General features: G+C 29.5%; 1 protein-coding gene across 1 annotated transcript in view; it reads left to right on the top strand.

Moving 5' to 3' along the window:
- The first annotated feature begins 3,497 nt into the window (after nucleotides 1-3,497).
- LOC142333136 (mediator of RNA polymerase II transcription subunit 12-like protein) overlaps nucleotides 3,498-22,258 on the top strand; it is a 138,272-nt gene continuing 119,511 nt past the window's right edge. Inside the window, exons 1-6 of the mRNA XM_075380069.1 lie at nucleotides 3,498-3,891; nucleotides 6,007-6,108; nucleotides 8,305-8,496; nucleotides 11,263-11,422; nucleotides 14,790-14,941; nucleotides 19,353-20,161. Of these exons, the coding sequence (XP_075236184.1) occupies nucleotides 3,802-3,891; nucleotides 6,007-6,108; nucleotides 8,305-8,496; nucleotides 11,263-11,422; nucleotides 14,790-14,941; nucleotides 19,353-20,161 (1,505 nt within the window). The 5' untranslated portion in view covers nucleotides 3,498-3,801. The remainder of the gene's footprint in view (nucleotides 3,892-6,006; nucleotides 6,109-8,304; nucleotides 8,497-11,262; nucleotides 11,423-14,789; nucleotides 14,942-19,352; nucleotides 20,162-22,258) is intronic.

The following is a 22,258-nucleotide window of genomic DNA, read 5'->3' on the forward strand; positions in this document are numbered from 1 at the left end:
TTAATTCTGGGATTAAACAATAGATAATCTTTATTGAGAAAACTCCCACAGTCTCTAGGAACTTATGAAACGTTGTGAAATCACAAACTGCTGTTTGTGATTTCACCAAGAACATTGCATATGAACAACTTGTAAGAGTATTTGAGAACAAGAAGAAATGCATTCAGATATGTCTGGATGTTCATGTGGGCCATTTCTTACTGTCAGATTAGTCAATGATACATATTGTTCTAGTGCATAGCAGATATATAGCTACTTTTTGTACACATTGTGTAAGAATAAAGAGGCTTTTTTGTCAATTTGAGTATAATTTAAAACAATATTTAAGTATGTAATTATTATTAGTACTGTATGTTAGTCATCAAATAAAAACAATTTTAACCAATAAATGAATGTGCTTTCAATTTTTTAATTTAATTAATAAATGAAGAATTACAACACTTGATAAATGTTAATAAAAGCTTTTTCAGTATTCATTTAACATAGATGAGGAAACGCTAGTAAGGAAAATGGAATTTTATTGTAGAGATAAAGAAAAAAGTAATGAACTCAACTGATAGGATAGTTTGTTACTGCAAAATGTAATGTAATAAATTCAATTTCCTTTCATCTGATTTCCTGTCTCAATTTTTTTTTATACGTAGAATGTATAAAACAGAAAAAAGTATTTTTAAGAAATTAGAGTGAAATAAATAAGGGTAAAAATAAATAGTAAATAATAAGTTTCACAAGTGAAAGTGGTGTTAGAGAATAAACGTATGGATGTTTTTCTGAAAATTGTCTGATATCAAAAAATCAACAATCAAGAAATTGTTACATTTTTTCTTTGAAAATTTATAGAATACATCAATTTTTGATTAAAATCCTTTGCACTATTTTCATTAAGTTGTTATTGACATTCTTTTTATCCAGTAATTTAATACTAATGAATTTAGCCATATAAGAAATGTTTGGCTATTTTGATAGCCTTGACAAAATTCAACATAATACCATTTGACATATAACCTTATGATACAGTAACCTTATATTTCTCAATCACTATCTTGAAGTCATTGCAGAGTGTTTGTTAAAGATCAATGAAGAAAGACCAAATAGAATATTTATTTTATTATGCAGTATTTATGCTACATAAATTAATGGCATTATTACTAGGTTATGGCTGTTGATCAAAAGGCTTCTTACCTAATATTATATTCCATCTTAAAATGGATATGGTGTTATGTGCTTCTGAAGTATGAATTTCAAGTATTATACAGTTGCAGTAAAATAATTTTCCTTGTTTATAAAAACTTCCTTTTGTTTTCTATACCCTGTTAAAAAGAGCAGAATAGTTGGATTTTTTCTTTGATTTAAAAAAAAAAAAAAATATTTCTTATATTTTTATAATTAAAACATATCATGTGAAAGGTCAGTTTTCATACTACATTGTACTTATTCACAGACAAGTTTATTCTCGTAATAAGAAATATGCAATTTTTCTTTATTCAATTTAATATTTACTTATAAATTATTCAAATACTTTTATTTATTATTTTATTAAAAAAGATAAAAAGACATATCAATATATTTTCATTGTAAATTAAAAAAAAAATTGACTGAACAAAACAAAATAAAGTTAACTGAATGTTCAAAAATTTGTAGTTGGTTTATAGCACTAATGAAACAACTAAATTTTAATGAATATTTGTTCCTTACAAGGAATAAGACAAGACAAAATTGTCAATTCCAGTTCTTTTTCATGTACAACTCTCCTCTCTTTTTCATGATGTATATAAGTTCTAATTACAATTAGAAGTTAGTCCAGTTTACAATTCATTAGTTGGCAAGTGTGGTATTTTAGGTACTTCACAGTTAATATGTTTGCAACCACTTTTAATTTCATTTTTTTGGTTGCAAACTGGTTTGTAATTCTCCTTGTCATTTTTCCAAAAATCAGTTGAATATTAATGTAGGCCTTGCAATATAACATTAGAATTTATAGACCTACATGAAACTACAGTGTTATATTTTAATGTATTAATAACTGCTGTGCTTTTTCACATGACTTTCTCTTTCAGCGGAAGAATTTTAAATTGATTCTCTTTTCCTTCGAAGACATAAGAAATTAATTTATTTTTAAACACCTTTAAAAAAAATGATGCATCAGCTAAACAAGTAACCAAACTACGCAGTAACACAGTCACATCAACAATAAAAGAAGCAAAGCATACTTACTTAAAAATTAAGTAATTTAACAAGTTGCAACATGTCCGTTTACTTTCATGTTCAAACATTTCAGCTGTCAGATCATCACCAAACATTATTACTTAAAAGTATTTAAAATTAAGATAAGTTATTACTGATATTACATGGCAAAAAATTAAGTGAAATGAATAAAAACAATATTTACATTTACTGAACAATTTTTGGGTAAATATTACAATGTCACATAATTTTTACTTAAAACCAAGTATTTTTGTGTTGTTAGTTGGACAATTACCACAAAAATTTTTTTTAATCTGGGATTTTGAGGTCCAAGAATACTAGAAATGTAAAAGATAAATTTATCAGAGTGAATATGTGTTATAGCTAAGGCTTTTATACTACTGGGTTTATCCTAATGCTCATAGAGGAGTCCTTTGAGACACTACACAAATCCCCCATTCTTCAGGGCGATATAACATTTGAATTAGTTGCAATTTTAAAAACTTTACAATAGTTTCATTTTTTTAATGAAAGATAAACATGTTATGTGTTGAGAAAGTATTGTTCAGTACACCAGGTATATTAGATAGGTAACCATTTAACTCTAGATATTCACCCTAATAATGCTCTGTAAGGATTTTTATAAACAATGAGAAGATGAAAATAACTTTTATCTAAAAAAAAAAAAAAGTTAATCTACTTATTTAAATTGTATCTTTTTACACCAAGTTAATAAAATAATAGTAATCAGTTTTGTAATGAAATATTTTAAATGCATTTTGTAACTGACTGGATCGGTAGTCCAGTTTTTTGTCGGAATCTATTTTTATATTTACAATACTTCTCTTACTTGGTGGTATATTATTTTGAAGTATGAAATTAATCGCGCCATAAACTATTAGTGGCTTAGTAGGGTCACTTAGTTACCTAAGTAGTCTCGTATTAAAAAAGTACTGCAACTTTGAAATGTTAGGAAGTATTCTTTACGACTGTTGTGATTAAAAAGATGACTTACTATTGTATTATCTTATCTATTAGTGAAAAGTAATGTAAATTTGATGTATTTTACAAGTTAGAATACAAATGCTACTGCCATATTCACTGGTACAAGAAAAATTTAACGAGAGATGACTTTAAAAATTCATTCTGATCAGATTTGAGGGTGATTATAATTAAATACATTGATGAATAGATAACCTTATTAATGATTTTTAAATACAATCGTATTTTATCTAATTGTATTTGTTTGTGAATCAGGTTGGTTCATCTGATACTTTGTTTATTTTTTACGTCATGTTACAAGATGGCGCATGTAGGATGGGTACTGTGAAGTAGTTCTGATTAATTTTTTGTTTTGTTTACTTTGTTATCATGAACTTTACTTTCAGAAATCAGAGTTGTAAAATAATTGCTGAATGCATATCTTGATATGGATGACGTGACCAAACCGTTCACATTAATAGGCAGTTTCTCTTTTGCCGATATCGATGAATTTAGTATCTTTCCAATTATAATAAGATATTGTACAGTTAATTTACAAAATAGTTTTTTCTAGCGTTAGTTTAAATTTTTCTAGATTTTAATTCTGTTTTGTTATTAAGATACTTATAGCTAACGATGATGGGGTTTTCTTATGAAAAGCGATCTCTAAAGAGGCCTCGATTGGGGCCTCCCGATGTGTATCCTCAAGAACCAAAACAAAAAGAAGTAAGTATGTTATAAACATTGAAAATTGTATTTATTATTTCAATTTTTTTATTTTTAATAATTGATATTAATAATTAATTAAAGAAATGATGTGAAGGTTAAGTTTTTTATCAGTATATTAGTTGTATTAAGTTTGATGGCATTTTACATAGTTAAGTTCAAATTTGATGTTAAAAATGCTAAATTTAAAACAGAATGATGTGAATACTGATGTTAAATAAGAGAATACATTTTATTGTAGTTAATTCGATTATAATAAAAATGTGATCTACTTATGTTTGATTCATAATATTCAAAGTCAATTTCATTAAGTTATATCAAACAGCAACTTTTGAGATTGTAGTGCCTTTCATGATAAATTTGAGAATTCTCAGTCCATATTCTGTTGATTTGGCTGTTAAAGAAACCAGTAAGAATTAAAACCATTTTTCATCCGAATGATAAATGATTAAGACAAGCGATTAAATATTGCTGCACGCTTAAGTGTTGAAATCAGTATGTTTTATATGTCTGTTTTGTTTGGACTAATATGTATTTATTCATTCATTTCATCCCACATTTTCTAATAAAGAAAATAATTGAAAGTTTTTAATAGTAGAATGCATCATTTTGTTAAGGTGTTGTTGCATCTTTTTTAAAGTTCAGGTCCTTCATAAGATTTGTCTACCTGTCTTTTGGCATTACATAAGAGGCAGTGCATATAATTTATTTTTATAAAAGAAGGAATTGCCTTGTTTTCCACACTGTCCCTCCAGTTGTAATGGTAACAGTGTGTGAAAAGCAAGCATCTGAGGTACAAGAGTTACTTTCTGTGGGTCAATTCATTTGAAGTGTCCTAAAAGAACATAAGCTGGTTGACTAATTCAGAAAAAATTGAAACTTATGCACTTGTTTCCTACACGTTTCAGGACCTTAAAACTATTTCTTTTAAATATTTTAACATGAATTTAAAATTTTTAACGTGTAGGAAATAAGTGGATAAGTTAAAATTTTTTTTGAATTGGTCAATCAACTACTCTTGGGTCACTTCAAATGGAATGAATCTACAGTATTTATGAAGTTCATTATAAAGTCAGTCAGTTTCTGTAATGTACAAGGTACCTCTTATAAGGCTGAGTGTCATCAATATTTTTGTGAAGTTGGCATGATTATGTGCAGTAATAAAAATAGCTTAGTGATTTATAGTCAATCACACCTAGTGGAGAGTCAATTCATGTCAAGTCACCCAATGGCTTGCACATGAACATTTTTGATTTTTGTGTATTCATGCTCTCATATTTTAAGAGCTCAAATCCAGTTTTTTTTAAAATTGTTTTTTATATACTAGATTAAATTTTTCAATGCCCTGCACACCAATTTTTGTATTTTTTGGCATTTGCGGTTTTTCTTAAATCTCGGAAAATAATTGACTTAGGGACTTGAAACGAAAACAAATTGTACTCTACACAAAGATTATTACATATGTTTTGTATATCATTTTCCTAAGTAGTGTATTTATGTCCTAAAATTAGTTCTGAATCAGAGCATTTAGGAAGAAAAAATTCCAGTCTTTGTACAAGTATTTCTCTGTGAAGGGAAAGGATATTAGTTCTAGTATTTATTTCCCTTCTTAACATAGTTATAGAGTGCCAATTTATGAATTTTGAAGTCTTGTGTCATCTTCCTTTATTTTTTATAAAAAGAATCAGAAGTACAGAATTTTTCAGATGTATGATTTTTGATGCCATATATCTCTGTTGGGGGAAGGTAATAAAGATTCAGAAATTGTTCGGTTTGAAGGCATGTAGGAGTAGAATAAGCAGTAATATTTATTGGAAAAACCAGAAATGCCAAAAATGCAAATTGGCATGCGGGGGGCATTATACAATTTAACCTAGATCATAAAAACAATTTTTTAAAAAATTTGGTTTTAAATTCTTGATATGAGAGAATGAATACCTAGCATTTGATGGTCTTTCTTGAACATGGTTGTGCCATTCTTTTGTGGATATTTGTCGTGTCATCTTCAGACATCACAGTTGTGAGACTTGCTGACATATTTTTTTGTTATTAGGTGATGCAGTTAAATAGCTATTGATTTAGTATATCAATTTTAATATTGGTTTTTAATTTTAGGATGAGTTAACTACAGTAAATGTTAAACATGGCTTTTCAACGATGCCACAACTTACTGATGAGTTTGGAACTGCCCGTAATTGTAATATTACTGCCTCAAAAGTAAGTATTGCAGCCTGTTTTTATTACTAATTTCAACATAAACCGTAATCTGAACATAAGATAATTATTCACATTAGCAATCTATATTAGAAAATAACCATTTATTTAACTAGATTAAGCATTTCTATATTCCTTCATGAATAGAACTGCTCCAGAATTTTAGTTCTGGAATATACGTATCTATTGCAGTTACATATTTGACTAATTTGCTCTTTGATGTTGCATAATTTTATGAAAAGAAATTTTGGAATGAGAAATGTCATATTAAGCTAAATGAGAATAAACAAAAGAATCTGTAATTATTACTGTCCGGGATTATAACCATTTATTATAGGCCTTAAACTCATTTATAAAAACTTTAGCAGCTTCCTGTTTCCTTATCTGCTGCCACATGCCACAGTTCTGTTATTTTAAACAAGAAAGCCTGTGTGTTCTTCAAAATTTTGGAATTGATTTTGGAACAAGATTTATACAAACTTAATGAAATCGACAAATGAGTACGTGAAAAATGACATACCTTAATGAACACCTTAATGAAGTAAATAATCAAATTAGTTCCCAGATAAATTTTTTTGTATTTCCAAACTATGAGTAGGCGTTACTACTGAAGTAAAAATATACTCGTAAATGCTTTAAATTGGATAAATAGGCTAACGTAGATTTGCAGGAGAATTTGAAATATTTCTCTCGCTCCATTTCTTTGAAGTATTAATTATACTTCAACAAAATAATATCTAGCAAACACTATAAGTTTGCATAGGGGGGTATGTGGAGCTACTTTATCATTTGTACTCTGTGGATTTAAGATAAATTACAATATTTCTACAAGTTGTTGCATTATTTCCTTATCATTGAAAAAAAGAAAAGAATTTTTTAATCTCGGCTGACACCAATTTAAAAATCTAACAGGACAAACTTGCTAAATTTAATATATGTATTAATTTGTTGTTTGTTTTCAAATAGAAAATAATTTATAGAGGCAGCCATATAATATAATAAGTGCTCAGATTGTATCCCTAATTTTTTTTAAAGCGATACCTAAAATGATTTTTAGGTATCGCTATTCATACCTAAAAATTTTTTTGGTATCGTATATTGGTCGGTCTGCTGGGCAATTGTGAATTCATTTGTCATGTTTTCATTTTTTATGTTTGTTGTGGAGCATTGCGCTGAAAATTCAAAATAGCACTGAGAATTGATAGTGTATTAATTGATAATGTTATGAGCTGAAGTAGATAAATTGTTTAAAAACTGTTCAGCTGCTACTGTTTACATTCCCACCTTGTTTAAATTGTTATATATGTATTTCTTTGGACATGAAATATTACATTTTCCTTGTTTTTTATGGTTCATGCGATAATCAGCTGATTTGGAAGATGAGAGTTACAGCGTTCAAGTCCTAGTAAAGCCAGTTATTTTTACAAGGATTTGAATACTAGATCGTGGATACCGGTGTTCTTTGGTGGTTGGGTTTCAATTAACCACACATCTCAGGAACGGTCGAACTGAGAATGTACAAGACTACACTTCATTTACACTCATACATATCATCCTCATTCTTCCTCTGAAGAATTATCTAAACGGTAGTTACCGGAGGCTAAACAGGAAAAAAAGAGGTTCATGTGATAGATTGTTATACCCATCTTTGATTTTTTTCTTTTGTTTTCTGTTTGTATTCCTCAATGTTGGTATTTTTTTTCTTGTCTGCTCTGTCAGTATCTTTTTTTTTGTGTATTTTAATATCTGTTAATATTTTTTTCTAAATTAAGTATTTGTCTTCTTTAAGGTATGCGGTAGTAGTCGTGGTTGTGGAAAGCGGGCAATTAATAATATTTTTTATTAATATAACTTCAGACTGCTTTTGTATCTATTTTAACAAGGAAGATTATTGTTGAATGAAATGCAGATGAAAATGAATTGAACCCAGGATCGGTTAATTTAGAAGCCTGATTTGATAACCTACCTGATTATTCTCCTATTAAAAAAAAAGCTGATAAATTTATTAATATATTTGTCTGTTATCTAAAAAATATTTACAATTTATGGAAGACAACATTAGAGAATTAAAAAATGATTACAGTATTTACCTTTGGTATAGATAGTTGTAAGTGCATGCTTAAGCAATATGTTGTGTATGTCCATGTCATTGAGGTGGTGCTTGTTACTTTTAATGGAATAATATAATTTTTTTCTTAGATTGGTGCCTATTTTAATGCGATTATTGGAAAGAAAGAGGAGCTAAATACTTTACCTGACTCAGGAAGAAAACGACAACAGATTAATCCTAAGGATAATTTTTGGCCTGCAACTGCTCGTACAAAAAATGCAATTGAAGCTTGGTTTAGAGATCTTGCCGGTAATAAACCTCTGATTAGTTTATCGAAGAAGGTAAAACATTATATTTGTAAGAAACATAAATTTCATATTTAACTGAATTTTTTATATTTATTCACAATTTATAAAAAAAATTAAGATTTATATTGCAATCAAATTTGTAAGAAACAGTAGCGTAATATCATTTTTAAAGAATTTTTATATCACACTTGAGTGTTGTACATAGACTATTTTTATGTATTATTGTTACCTGATAATTTAAAAAATTAATTGCCGTACACTAATTATCATAAAAATCCTGAAAATTATGCTGATGGTTTATTTATTGATAAAGCTGGATTATTTGGATACAGTAGTAATCTCTTGGTACCAGTACTAATTTGTTACTTGAAAAAACCCTTGAATAAAATTGCAAACATTTTAATAAAAAAATTTTCCAACCTTGTTTGCGTTAATTCTTGTATATCTGAAATCTTTTACTAAAATATTTACGCAGAAATTAAATAATAAATAAAACCCTAGTTCCATAAGATGGGTAAAGAATTCTACTTCTTTGTAAAGTCCTTTGTGAGTAAATTTATGTTTAAAATTCATTTTTCATCGAGAGAAAGCAGCCCACTGATAAATATTTCAAGAAAAATTTAGTGTATTGTCAAAGATTTTGATTGTCATAATTCATGTTAGTGTAAAATAAGTTCATTCCACAAGCTGAGAAAACAGGCTTTGCCATTCATGTGTGATCCTATTCAAACAACAGAATAGGCAAATCAAGATGCAGATTACGATGATAATGGACTACATTTAAGTAGCAGGTTTTTGCTTCAGTTTTGTGTGAAATATAAAATTACTTGAGAATAAAGCTCTTCTAAAAAATTTTACCAGAAAATAATTATGAAGAAACTTTCAAAACAAAGTAAGAAATTAAATTTTTCTATCGATTAAGGATGATAAATGAAATAAGACATGTTTGATGGTTTATAAAAAATGTAGGTTTTACATATAAAGTCATACTAATGTGGTTTTGTAGGGAATGTTTTTAAGTTTGTATAAATGCTATTATTGACATTAATCAATCAGTATATTGCGTAAGTTATCTGGGAAGATAGCTGCTATCCTATGGAAAAAGCTTTTTGTGTTCAGATTTGCCAAAACAAACTGTTACTGTTGTGCAGCAACATTCCAGAATAAACTGTAGTTAATGACCATCTACAAGGTAATCCTGGACAGAGCAGTTAACTTAGGGTGTCTGTATAAAAATAAAACTTCTGGAAGATTTCCTGCATCAGAAGAAAAGTTGATTGTGTTCTTGCCATGTACATGTAAATCAAACAGATCATCAAGTTTTATAATTACAAATTCTGCAACCAAACTTGTAAAAATTTTTGGAAATGGTTGAAAATGACACCATAATTACACTTAGTACAAAGTTAAATGATGGTGATAAATTCTTACGTAAAATTTCTGAGTAGACATGCAGGAATGTGTTTGTAAAGGAGATGATTTCTTTCTTCGTCTAATTTTTGGTGATGAGTGTCTTCGCCTAATTTTTGGTGATGAGTGTCTGTTTCACATTAATAAAAAGGTTAATAGAGACAGTGTATGAATGGAGAATAGAAAACCCTAAACAGATCGTGCAGCATTTATGCAAATTCATCTAAGTGAAAGTGTTTTTTGAGAAGATGCATGAGAAGAGTACTTTTTTTTCATAAATGCACACTACCTTTGGAGGGTTATGTCTTAACATAACCGTCCCTGAGGAACCCTGAGGAAGATGCTGAGTGCTTCATTATGATATGATTTGGGACTCTAACTGACGTACAGAGGTTCATAGTTATCTGGTTAAACAACCTTCAAGATAAACAAAATTCAACACGTTCCAAGATGAAAATGTAGCATTGATGTGTTTACCACTGAGAAGTCCGACTTAACACCTTGTGACTACATTTAATATGGTTTTTATAAAAGAAAAAGTTTTTGTCCCTCTCTTTTCTTTTGACATGGATGATTTAAAACAATGCATCACAAATGCTGTTGCCAGTGTTGAACAGGAAATGCTTTTACATGTTTGGAATGAATCGGATAACTGTGTTATCTGCCGTGTTTTGATGTCCATGGTCACTGTTCTGATCATGATTAGTACAGGTCTTATTGTTGTAGTATATTTTATAAAGTTTGATTTTGTAAAAAAATATTAGATCTAAATATTATATCGGTTACATTGATGTTTAATATTTAAGCTGAGCAATGGTTTTTCCTCTGCACTTAATTAGCAATTTAGTGCTGTCTATTTACATTTACAAAACTGAATTACTTATGAAAATTCAGAAAATATGATATTTTCTATTTAGTCTCTGAAACCTGGAGAACAGTTTCCTGTTTGTTTGTCATTTTGATAAATGAAATACTAAAATAAAATTTATATTTTCTAAATTTCATTTGTAAAAACCATGTAACTACACCAGAAGGTGGTCTACATTTAAATTATTACTTCACTTAGAATTCCACTCTAAAATACAACATGTTCTTGGTTTAAGTCCATCTAAAATTGAAGTATATGGATAAATTTTTACGTAAAACTTCCTTCAAATTTTAGTAAAAACAATGCTACAATAATCATTCAGATTGGTTTGCATTGCCCAAATTTTAAGTGAATATCAGTACAAACAAACACATGGAAGTTCTGACTTATATTCAGAGATTATCATATTTGTATAATAATATATGTTTGTAAATAAACTTTATTTATTCATAAACTTTATTTTTATTTATAAAAATACGTACATTTTTATATAACATTGTTATCTTTTGTCATTGTTTTAGGCTCCAAATTTTAATAAAAAGGAGGAAATATTCATGTTGTTGTGCGAATATCAAGTTCCTATGTTAAGAGCTTCTTGGTTTATCAAATTAAGTAGTGCTTACACGGTTGCTGTATCTGAAGCAAAAATTAAAAAGCGTCAATTACCTGATCCTACTCAAGGTATGATTTCATTTTATTTTATAAATGAAAATTATAAAGTAATATTATTTGGGATAGATGCTAGATGCCCCAGGATCAAATCATCATGTAGATATGTTGATTCATGTTTATTGTATTCATTAGTTATTAGTGGAAATATATGCTTAGAATGTTAGAATGTTGTGTGTTCAAAAGGTTAAAAATGAATATACTCTTATTATAGGGTAGAATTTCAATTTAGTGTATCGCAAACACCTTTTACTATACAGTATAACATTAAATAGTTATTTAGAATATATTTTTATTAAATATACTTTATTTAATAAAAAAAATCGATTTAAAAAAAAAAGAAAATAAAATTTTTTATTTGACAGTTCATTATTGTACTTAGTGAGACATGATGTTATTGTGGGAAGGCCTGATATGTTTGCACACATTTTAGGTGTAATTCATGGCATGCATCCACTGATGGCTTTGACCTCTTTGTGCTTAATTGATTCATTTTTTATGGAATTTTGAGAGTAAATACAAAATAGTGATAATCAAGTAAGTAGAAGTATATTATTTTGTAGTACAAAAAATAATGTATCATATAATAAGAAAATATAGCAATTTCAAGTTGGAAAATTTACTTACCTGTCTATTCTCAGAGGAACAAGAATGTAACCTTGGTATAATATGAGATTATATATGAAATGTATTAAACTTATGTATATTTAACAAAGTTATTTAAAGCTTAAAATAAAAAATTCTGTAATGTTGTTTTTATTATAAGCCTTATATATTATAAAAAGCACTTATATAAAAAGATTACAAAATCGATGACTGTTTTATAATTATTTGAAGTTAAGTAAATCTCTCAGGCAAGGTGTTCCCAAGAAAGATTGCCAGATGAAAGTTCAAAAGCAAATGGAATTAATGAGATTATAAATTTAAAAAATTATAAATAAATTACTACTTATGAAGTTAATAAGATGATGAAGAATTCATAATTAAAAAAAAAAACTATGTTTATATTTAAGATTCAAACTTTTTTAATTGAATTTAATTTTTTACTTATTTATGTCTATTATTTTTATGTGAACATATTTCTTCAAAGAAATAGGTTGCTACTTCAGTTTTTAAATAATGAAAGTTAATAAAATTTAAATATTAGTATATTAATGATGCCGTTTGACAAAGAAGAGAAATTGAATTATTATGATGATGGAAAGGAAATGAAAGGAAGGAAGTCAGTCAAATAAGATAAGATTAATGAAAAGAACTGCTAATGCCCAATGTCCATCTTGGGTGGCTGGGCATATACATAGAAAATATAAGCATCACAAATATGCAAAAAAAAGAACTGATACTTACGTATTAACGCCACTGCAGCTACAGCTTTATTTAAAAACAAAGTAGTCAATCAGATTTCGGTGGAAAATGGGCCGATATAGAGTTTAACATAGATTCAAAAGAGTCTCTTTATTAATTTTAATAAATGGTTATTTATATTTATTTATTTTATAAATATAATTTAACCAAACTTAACCTACGTTCGCTTCGCTCGCTAACCTTGACTAATTAACAGGAGTGTTTTTATTATTTAAATAATAAATAATTGCAATAATTACTGAATTTATGAAATAAATACTCAAAAAATTACGGTGTTAATTAGTCAAGGTTAGCGAGCAAAGCGAGCGTAGGTTAAGTTTGGTTGAATTATATTTATAAAATAAATAAATATAAATAACCATTTATTAAAATTAATAAAGAGACTTCATTTTCTACCGAAATCCGATTGACTACTTTGTTTTTAAATAAAGCTGCGGTGGCGTTAATACGTAAGTACCAAAGAACTTTATTCTGCATTAAAACTTGTCACATTCTATTTATACTACTGTTATTTACTTACTACAATTTACTTATAATATTTTTGTGGTTTTCAGTAAGGAACGATGTATTAATTATTGAACATTATACATGTAAAATTACCCTGTTTTTGTCTTTATCTAGAATTGCTTTCATGCTTTATTACTTTAAAAGATTATATGTGAGGGCTGTTTACAAACTTTTAAAGTATTGAGTAACCAGCTGATTCTTCAATTTTGTGAAAAGAATAAAACATACAATGTCAAATCAGGGTTGTAAGGGGGACTGTCCATAATCTGCCACTTAAACTTGTTCAGTACACCCTTATACTAGTGGCAGTGTGTAAAAAACACCCTAATATATTTTACATTGTAATGCAAAAAGTGAGATCTACATTACCTCCCTTGCCGTTTATTCTGTATTACTTTCCTAAGCTTTGTCAGTGTTTCATAATAAACATCTGTGGTTATTGTCATATTTGGCTTCATAAATTTTTCCTATAAAGTTCCTTTATGGTCCCATTCTTTTTCACTTGAATTGATTTGTTTGAAATTTTTGGCCTGGTTTGGTGAGTGTATATGCATCCACCATTTGGACCATTCTTTTGTCTTCAATATCGATTAAGTGAATCCTTGTCTTATCTCCAGTAACAATACTATGAGAAATTCATTTCCTTTTCTCTAGTATTGCTGAAGAAAAGTCAACATTGCTCCCATAACTTTGTGAGGATCTGTAAATTGTTTCGGTACTGACTGTAAACGGTACTTATGTAAAACTCAATTTGTTTGTAACAGTTCTGTAATAATTCTGTAAAAATTACGTAGTGGAAAATGTTCACTATTTTCACTAGTTGTGAAGCAGCATTTATCACGAACAGCATGTTTAATGTTTTTAACAAGTTCATCACTCACAATGGAATGTCGCCCCCTTGAATTTCCTGCACCCATTACGTTATTATCGTAAACTATGCCCAGCTGACGGTGGATATTGGCATCAGATGTTTCTTCTGATCTAAAAACAAATGGTGCTATGTACTTCACAATCACAGGAGCTGCAACAATCACCTCCATATTTCATCAAATACTTCTCGAGCTGTACAGATTGAAACAATAACTGACTATATGTGAAGATATTTAAGTCTAGCTGATATATATAGTGTGCATATTATATGTTGCTACAGAAACCGGGTTGTTTGTAACATCCAACCAGAGGTTAATTTATAAATAGGCTATATATAAAAATTTTGAGTTTAAGTATGTTTAAAACAGTTTTTTTTTTGTGATTGCCTGAATGATTATTATTAACTATGAAATCAATGATTGTGTATATATGGAAACAAACATAACTCAATTATAATGTCAGCACTAAAAACAAAAATCAGATGTAGTGAATGGTGGTAAAAGAATAAACAGTTTTTTACAGTACAGTCAACTGTAAATATTTGTTTATTTTTAAGCATATTTTTTTATTAGGTTTTCGTATTAATTATTCTCTGCTTATTTATTTACTTAACTAATTTTTTTTTTTTTTTTTTTAGAATGGACTTGTACTTTATTAAAATTTTTAAAAGATCAGTTGACAAAACTACAGGAATTTTATAATAATAGTAATTCAGTTATGAATGATGAACAAAAGTTAATTATGAAACAGTGGCAGTACACACAGCAACTTATGAAAACGTTGTATCAGGTATGTTTTGTGAGTTCTATTAATGTTATCAGGTATGTTCTATTTATTTATAGTTATATTAATCTTTTTTTTTATCTATGTACCACATTAGCTAGAAATTTATGCTGGGAAATGTGGTATAAAAATTTTATTGTATTTAAATAAAATGGCAAGACTGCCCGGGCTTTGAATCTGGAACATTCCAGAAGAAAAGCTGAAGAGGTATCACTGCCACGATTGGTTTATTAGTTGTTCTTATTGCTGCAAGATGGAAGAACATTATTGCGCCCATCTTCTTCAGCCTTTTGCTTCAGTAATTGGTAGTTCTTGTTTCTTTAATTGTAACTCTTCTTGTTTATTTACTTTCTAAAATGTTTTATTTTGGTGATTGTATCATTTTATAGTAAGTTGATTGCAAAGGACCTGGAATGAAATAAAATGTTCTTTCAAATTCATGTCGAGTAATATTTGTCTTGCTGTAAAATTGAACTGTTGTGATTGGACTCACAATTATTTTTGCTTTTATATAATACAATAATATGGCATGTACCGTTTAAAGTTTCAGAATCATAAATATCATTAATTTTAAATGTATTTAAAAAAAAACAATATAACCCACAGAGATATAATAAATATATTAATGATCCTAATGTCTAGCATATTCCTACATTCAAAATTTCACTGTATCTTTCAGTTTATCGTCCATGTTAAATGTGTATTTTTAATATCACTCTTTAATTGTGGAAAGTGAAAATTGCAGGGTGCATATCAGATGGGTATGGAGGGTGTGGAAAAGGTTCAGATTTCATCTTCACAAAATCCTCGGTGGTTGCATGAGATTTGTGTGGCAGAGTGTTATTGTGTTGCAGAATTTTGGGTTCCATTTGATTTTCAGGGACACATGTTTCCTTTAATGCTTATATATCATATAAAATTTACAGTCGACCAGGCTTCCAATTAGTCAGTAACATACAATTGTTAGAAATCCCGAACACCGTCAAGAGAATTTTTTTTTCAGAAGGTTGAGCTTTGAAATGTTTTTGCCATTTTTTTCATCATAATAATGCATCTGAGTTTTGTCTCTCATCATAATATTAAAAAGCAATTCATCTCCTTCGTCAATATTTCAAAAGTGGTCCGCAACAATCCTTTCTTTTTTGTTGCTGTTTTACAAGAGTTTGTGTGACACGTGCTTTGAACAGATTTATATTAGCCTGATAATGAAATAATGTGCCTTACTTGTTCTTTCAATGGCAATGCATTGTTGTGTGATCTGAGAGTCATTTGGATTGATTTATCCACCTTTTCTTGGAGCTTGATCACTGCAAGATTCATCCTTAATATTTGCTGTACTAGCACATGATTCATACAATTTTATTGCCCTCCTACTCACAGTATTTTGATCAGCTGTTTCATCACTATAAATGTCTTATAGATGATTAGTAATCTTCATTTTACTGCACATTGTACTGGAAAGTTGCTGTACACTGGAATTATGGAAGTATAATGATGAAATTGTTGTTAAGGTAATAATCTCCATTACCTTTTCTGCTAAGAACACTGTAGTTTCTATGTTGACTACTATTTACCTTCATTCTTTTATCACTTGTTCACGTATTTCGGAACCACCCCATTGTCAAAACTTATTGTAGTCTTAAGTACCACTCCATTGTCAAAACTTATTGTACTCTTTTAAGTACAATAAAGCCTAATAAAGGAAAGCAGTACTTAACATAGAAACTATAATCAAACTTTTTTAATTATTATTTTGTATTTTTATTTCATTATTTTATAGGAACAGGTATTGCAATAACTGGAATAGTTTATAAAAAGTGTTGAAAATGACCTTCAACATCAATACAATACTGTATACGTTTCAATTTGTTTTCAAGCACTTTAACCAGCTGATATACTGGTATGTGTCTTGTACGTACGCCATTATTGAGATTTTTAGTTTGTCAGTCTGCATGGTCTGTTGCGATACATCCCTTGTTTTGCTTCCTTCCATAGAAAGTAATCTGGAGGAGTCAGATCAGGTGATTGTGCTGGCCCTTAAACCCCTTGAAATGATTTTTTCACCAAAGACATTTCGTTAAAAAGTCATTAACCTGTTAGCTATGCGGGTTATGGTCACCATCTTATTGGAACCAATCGCGACTGATTCCCACTTTTGTTAACTAACTAATGAAGTTTGTTGAAACAGTACAGCAATGATCACTATTAACTGTATTTTCAAAAAGATTGAACCCATAGTGTACGTTTTACTTGCTTTGATCCATACTCAATTTTCACTTTGTGTAAAGATTATTCATGTCATTCATGGTGGGTTAATTTTCAACCACAGTCGTGTATTTTGTGAATTAATAATACCCTCCCACATGAAATTATTCTTCATCTGTAAAAAGCAGCATATTGTCGAGAATACCTATGGAATTTTGGTCAATAAAATGTTTAAACCATTGACAATAATTTAGTCTTTTGGTGTGATTTATAAGTTTCAGTTCTTGAACGCACATAACTTTGTAGTGGAAAAGTTTCAGTTTCTTCTTGCAGCTTTATGTGAGGTAGTGATTCTGATATCTTGCTGCTGTGCTAAATTTTGCATTTAACTTTAATGAACTTTCGGTCATAGCATCCGAAATATCAAGCAGCTTCTGTTCGTTTAGTTCTGGTGGTCTTCCGCTTTGATCAGCATCTTCAACAGAGCCTGTTGCCCAAAATTTTTCGATAAGAGTTCAAATTACATTGCAGTAGGAACAGGAGTATATGGAAAATTTTCAGAAAACTTGTGCTTCACTAAATGAGAAAAATGTATTTCTCTACCGAAAGAACCATTACGTTTTTCGCAATTATTGATTATATAAAAGAAACAAAATGAAGCATGTCCAATCACAAGTCAACAACTAGTGTCTTTGTTTATTATTGAGCAACGCCCAATGAACCCACAGGGCTTCCGACCTAACATCTGAATCTAACTGACATCTGAATTGATACCAGGAACAGCAGAGATCTACTACTCCACTAGGCATCAGAACTCAGCACATTTTCTTAACACTAAGTATACAATTACCTCCAGTTCCTACTGTAGCTCCATGTTATTACCCTGCTTGGTGGCCTACTCTTGTTAACTGCTGGTTTGATCTTTGTCGGTATAATTAAAAAAACACAAATCCGATTAAATTATGAGAAAAATTCTGTAATATTAAAAATAGCATAAATCCTAATGCCATAGTTTATACAGACTTCTCTAAAAAGGTTAATCCTGTTGGTTGTGCTTTTGGAAACAGATCATACGCGTTTGGCCTTCGCAGCATCATCAGTAATTTCATTGTGGATCTGTATGCTATTAATAAGGCCTTAAATGTATGAGGACGGTCCAGAAAGTAACTTACGTTTGTGCCTAGCGTGAAGACGGGTGGGGATAGAGCCGCCATCTTGGCGTCAGAACGTTTCTACACTCAGTATGGTCTGTTTTCTGAAGAGGGTGGTTCTTGATGATTGGCAAAGTGAATTGTATCATCAATAACAAGCTTCATCTTGTTAAGAGCACTGTGTCACCGAAGAGATTATTATGTCTTGTTTGCAAACAGGGCTCACCAGATTCACTCGTGGATATCTAATAACTCAAGTAGATACGCCTGTTTGTTTTCACTGTGACTGCCAACTAACAGTGCACCACATCCTTGTGGATTGTATCTGTTATGCGGCATTTGCATTGCAAGTTTAATTTAGGGGCTGACATGCAAAGTATGGTTGGGAAGCAATGATATAATATTATCTAATCTTTTAAGATTTCTGAGGGCCGTTCATTTATATTCTAATATTTGAGTATTCAGTAGTAGTTTTCAGCTGTTATACTGTTTTGCATACGGCAGATAGTAATTTTATCATCGTAATTTGGAATATTGATGTAATATTTCATTGTGGACTGATTTTTCTTGTTAGGTTTTTAGTTTTTAATTTAATTTTTAGTTATTAATTTATAATATTTAGTTATGCACTATATAATTATCATCCCTGGCACTGATAACGACATCTTTTTTGTTTGCCTGGAAACAAAAACCTTATGCTGAAAGAACAGAATGCACCACATAATTCTAAAGCATACCGCACAGGGACTTTTTAAATGCACTGTAGATGTGTTGACATTCAAGAAGTACTCTACTAATAATAATAATAATGATCAATAGAAAATGAAAGGACATGCATGGGTCAACGAGTTTTGGAATGTTAGCAGAAGAGGAATGAAACTACAAGAAGGCAGTACATGTTTCTTGTGCAACATTTTTTCTCCCATTACATTCCATTGTGCATTACATTTGAACTGCTTCTTAAATGTATCTTGAGACCTTTATTTTAAGTTGAAAATTTTGTTAAATTTAATTTAAAAAAATATTTCTTCTTATTTTTTTTATGCATTTATTTGTTACAGGAAGGTCTGTTAGATAGGCAGGAAGTATTACAGTGGATTTTAGATTTATTGGATAGATCAAGGACTTCACAACCATCTGAAGATGGACTGTTTCGTTTATTATTACCCTTAGCGTTACAATATCTTGAAGAATTTGTACAATCTGAATTACTGGCTAGAAAATTATCATATTTAGCTAGTCGTAAATTAGCTACATTATGTTACGGTGAATCTGGTTTAAGTCCTAATAATAATAGTAATAATGGAAGTAATTTATCTCTTTTAAACAGTAATAATACAAATAATATAAATAATAATAGTAGTAGTAGCAGTAGTAGTAGTAATAGCAGTAATAATAATATTGGAAGCAACAACAATAGCGGTAATAATAGTACCGGTAATTCTACTGCCCCTGTTGCTGCTCCTTCAACTACCCCAAATAATAGTAGTTCTAGTAACAGTAATAATATTAATAATAGTAATAAAGATGGTAATATTACTCAGGCCTGCGGTAATAATAGTAGTAATAGTTGTAATAATAGTAATAATAATAATAATAATAACAGTAATAATAACAATAATAATACAGTTAATAACACAGCTGTCTCCATGTTGAATGAGTATCTGAGTTGTCCACATCATCGTGATATCGTTTTGGGTTTGAGTGCGATTATACAAGTCGTCACATTGGAATGTCCAACCGCATTAGTTTGGAATTGTATTGGCGAAGGGAAATCATCTTCAGTTTTAAACGGTTCACCGTTGGATGTCTTACCATGTAGTCCTGCTAACTTACCTATGCCACAACGTACATCAAATTCTCATATCAGGTAAATTATTAAACATAATTTTTCTTATAGTCAAGTTTGAGACACGATTATTAATTTATTTAATTTAATTATTAATTAAATTATATTATTAATTTAATAATTTTTCAAATTATTAATTTAATTTATTAAAGTTTCTATCGCATTTTGTATTATAGTTATAAATTCAAAACATTAAGCTGTTTTCTGAGAATACTTATTTCTGATATACTAGATTGTACCAGAAAGTTCTCATACCATACACTGCAGCGGCTGTACTTTAGAATCAAGCTGTGCTGAACACTAAGGTTATTACTTTCAAGGCTGCTCAGTTAGTCTGCTGAGTGGTTTTACATTGTGTATGTGTGTTTAGTCAGTATCCTCTTGTTAATGCCGATGTAATTATGTCTGTTAAGTACAATTTTAAAGACAATGATTATTAGTATCGGTTTTGAAGGTGACTAATAACTATCCAAATTTCATCTATAAGATTTTTGTTTACGGTTATAATTTGGAAATAAAGCTGCAGTCACCACAATGGAAAAGCCCAAAACTGAAGGTGTGGTGAGTTCAAAGTGCAGTGAAGTTTATGGTTATTGTATTTTTTGCACATCCAGGGTATCATTCATGAGAACATTTTTTCCTGTTGGTTCTGTGATACCTAACTTTTACTGTGATGTTTTGAAGGGCTTCTGTGATGTATGATCAGTTACTTCTCCTTAGGGCTGGACTTGCTTTAATATGAACAAACCCCTGAGGGGATATCAAGAGGGGATTCATCCTTGTACTTCTTCCATTATCTTTGTGTGGATAATCCTGACTGACACTGCACATCATGCCTGAGCACAGTTCCCGTAATGTTATCTGGAGTAAGTGTGTTGAATTCTCTTAGGCATGCTTTCCTATACTTCAGGGAACTAATCGCAGTTGAATACAGTGTCTACCTTTCTTCATTTGGCCTTTACTGATACCTTGTTCACAAGTCTGCTATGCTTTTATCAATCCATATCCTGAGGTACTTAAGTGTAGTGGAAAGGATCATGATTCTGATCTTGAAGGAGTTGAGAGATCATATGTGACAAAAAAGATCAGAACTATTGAAAAACCAAAATTGACTATTCTACAATGAGAATGGGTCTAATCTCATTTCCCTCAAGAACAAAGGTGTTTTTTATTACAAAGTAATTTTCTTTATCGTCTGTATTCTCCTTACTTAATTTGGATGTCTTTGTTTTCTTCCTTTCAATGAAATTAAAACAGAACGAAATGAAAACAATACTGTTTTGATATTGGGGAAGACATTCAAGCACAACTGCAGGCAGTACTTGGATGGCCTTTTCTGGTTGCTGATGCTTTTGAGTAATGGAAGAGGTGTTGAGATTGTTGTATGTTATAAAGAGACTGTTTTAGAGAGGTTTCAGTCATTTTTAAATGAGGTATTTTCTTTAATTTTAATTTTTTTTAGCCTAGTTTGAGAACTTTCTGATCTATACTTAGAGACATTTTAACAATTCATAGAGAAATAAAAATGTATTTTGTATTGGGAGAAGGGACTGAGCAGTTATTTTCTATTCATTTTTAAATATTTGTGTGCCGGTAATATGCTAGCAGAACTGTTATGCCGTTTTGTTAAATTTAAAAACATTAAATTAACATCAACATTAGAAATTAATGGTAAAAAAGAATATTCATTTTGGATTATTTTTTGGGTAAAATTGGGCTTTGTTGAATGTTAATTAAATATATATTGTAATAATTACAAAAATTAAATACCTGTTATTTAAGTTTTGAATTTATACAGTTAAATTTTCAGTTGTTATTAATAAAAGGACTATAATTGCATTCTATATTTTCACCTTATATGATGATAAAAATAAAAACTTAAAAATTTAGAGGTAGTGTAAATAATAATATCAATCTTTAATTTTTTCACATGCTGAGAATATTAGGTCCCTGAAAAAGATGGTCAGTTGCATTCCCTATTGCCTGATGATTTTTTAATACATGAACCGTCTCAGGGTATTGCATTCTGAAGATTTAAAGATGCAAAGCCCGCACAAATGCCAACAGTTGAAGCCAAATTTAATAAACTGCTTTGTATAGAAAATAATTTGATTGTAA

The sequence above is a fragment of the Lycorma delicatula genome, chromosome 12 (genome assembly GCF_047948215.1).
Source record: "Lycorma delicatula isolate Av1 chromosome 12, ASM4794821v1, whole genome shotgun sequence".
In the NCBI taxonomy this organism is placed as follows: domain Eukaryota; kingdom Metazoa; phylum Arthropoda; class Insecta; order Hemiptera; family Fulgoridae; genus Lycorma; species Lycorma delicatula.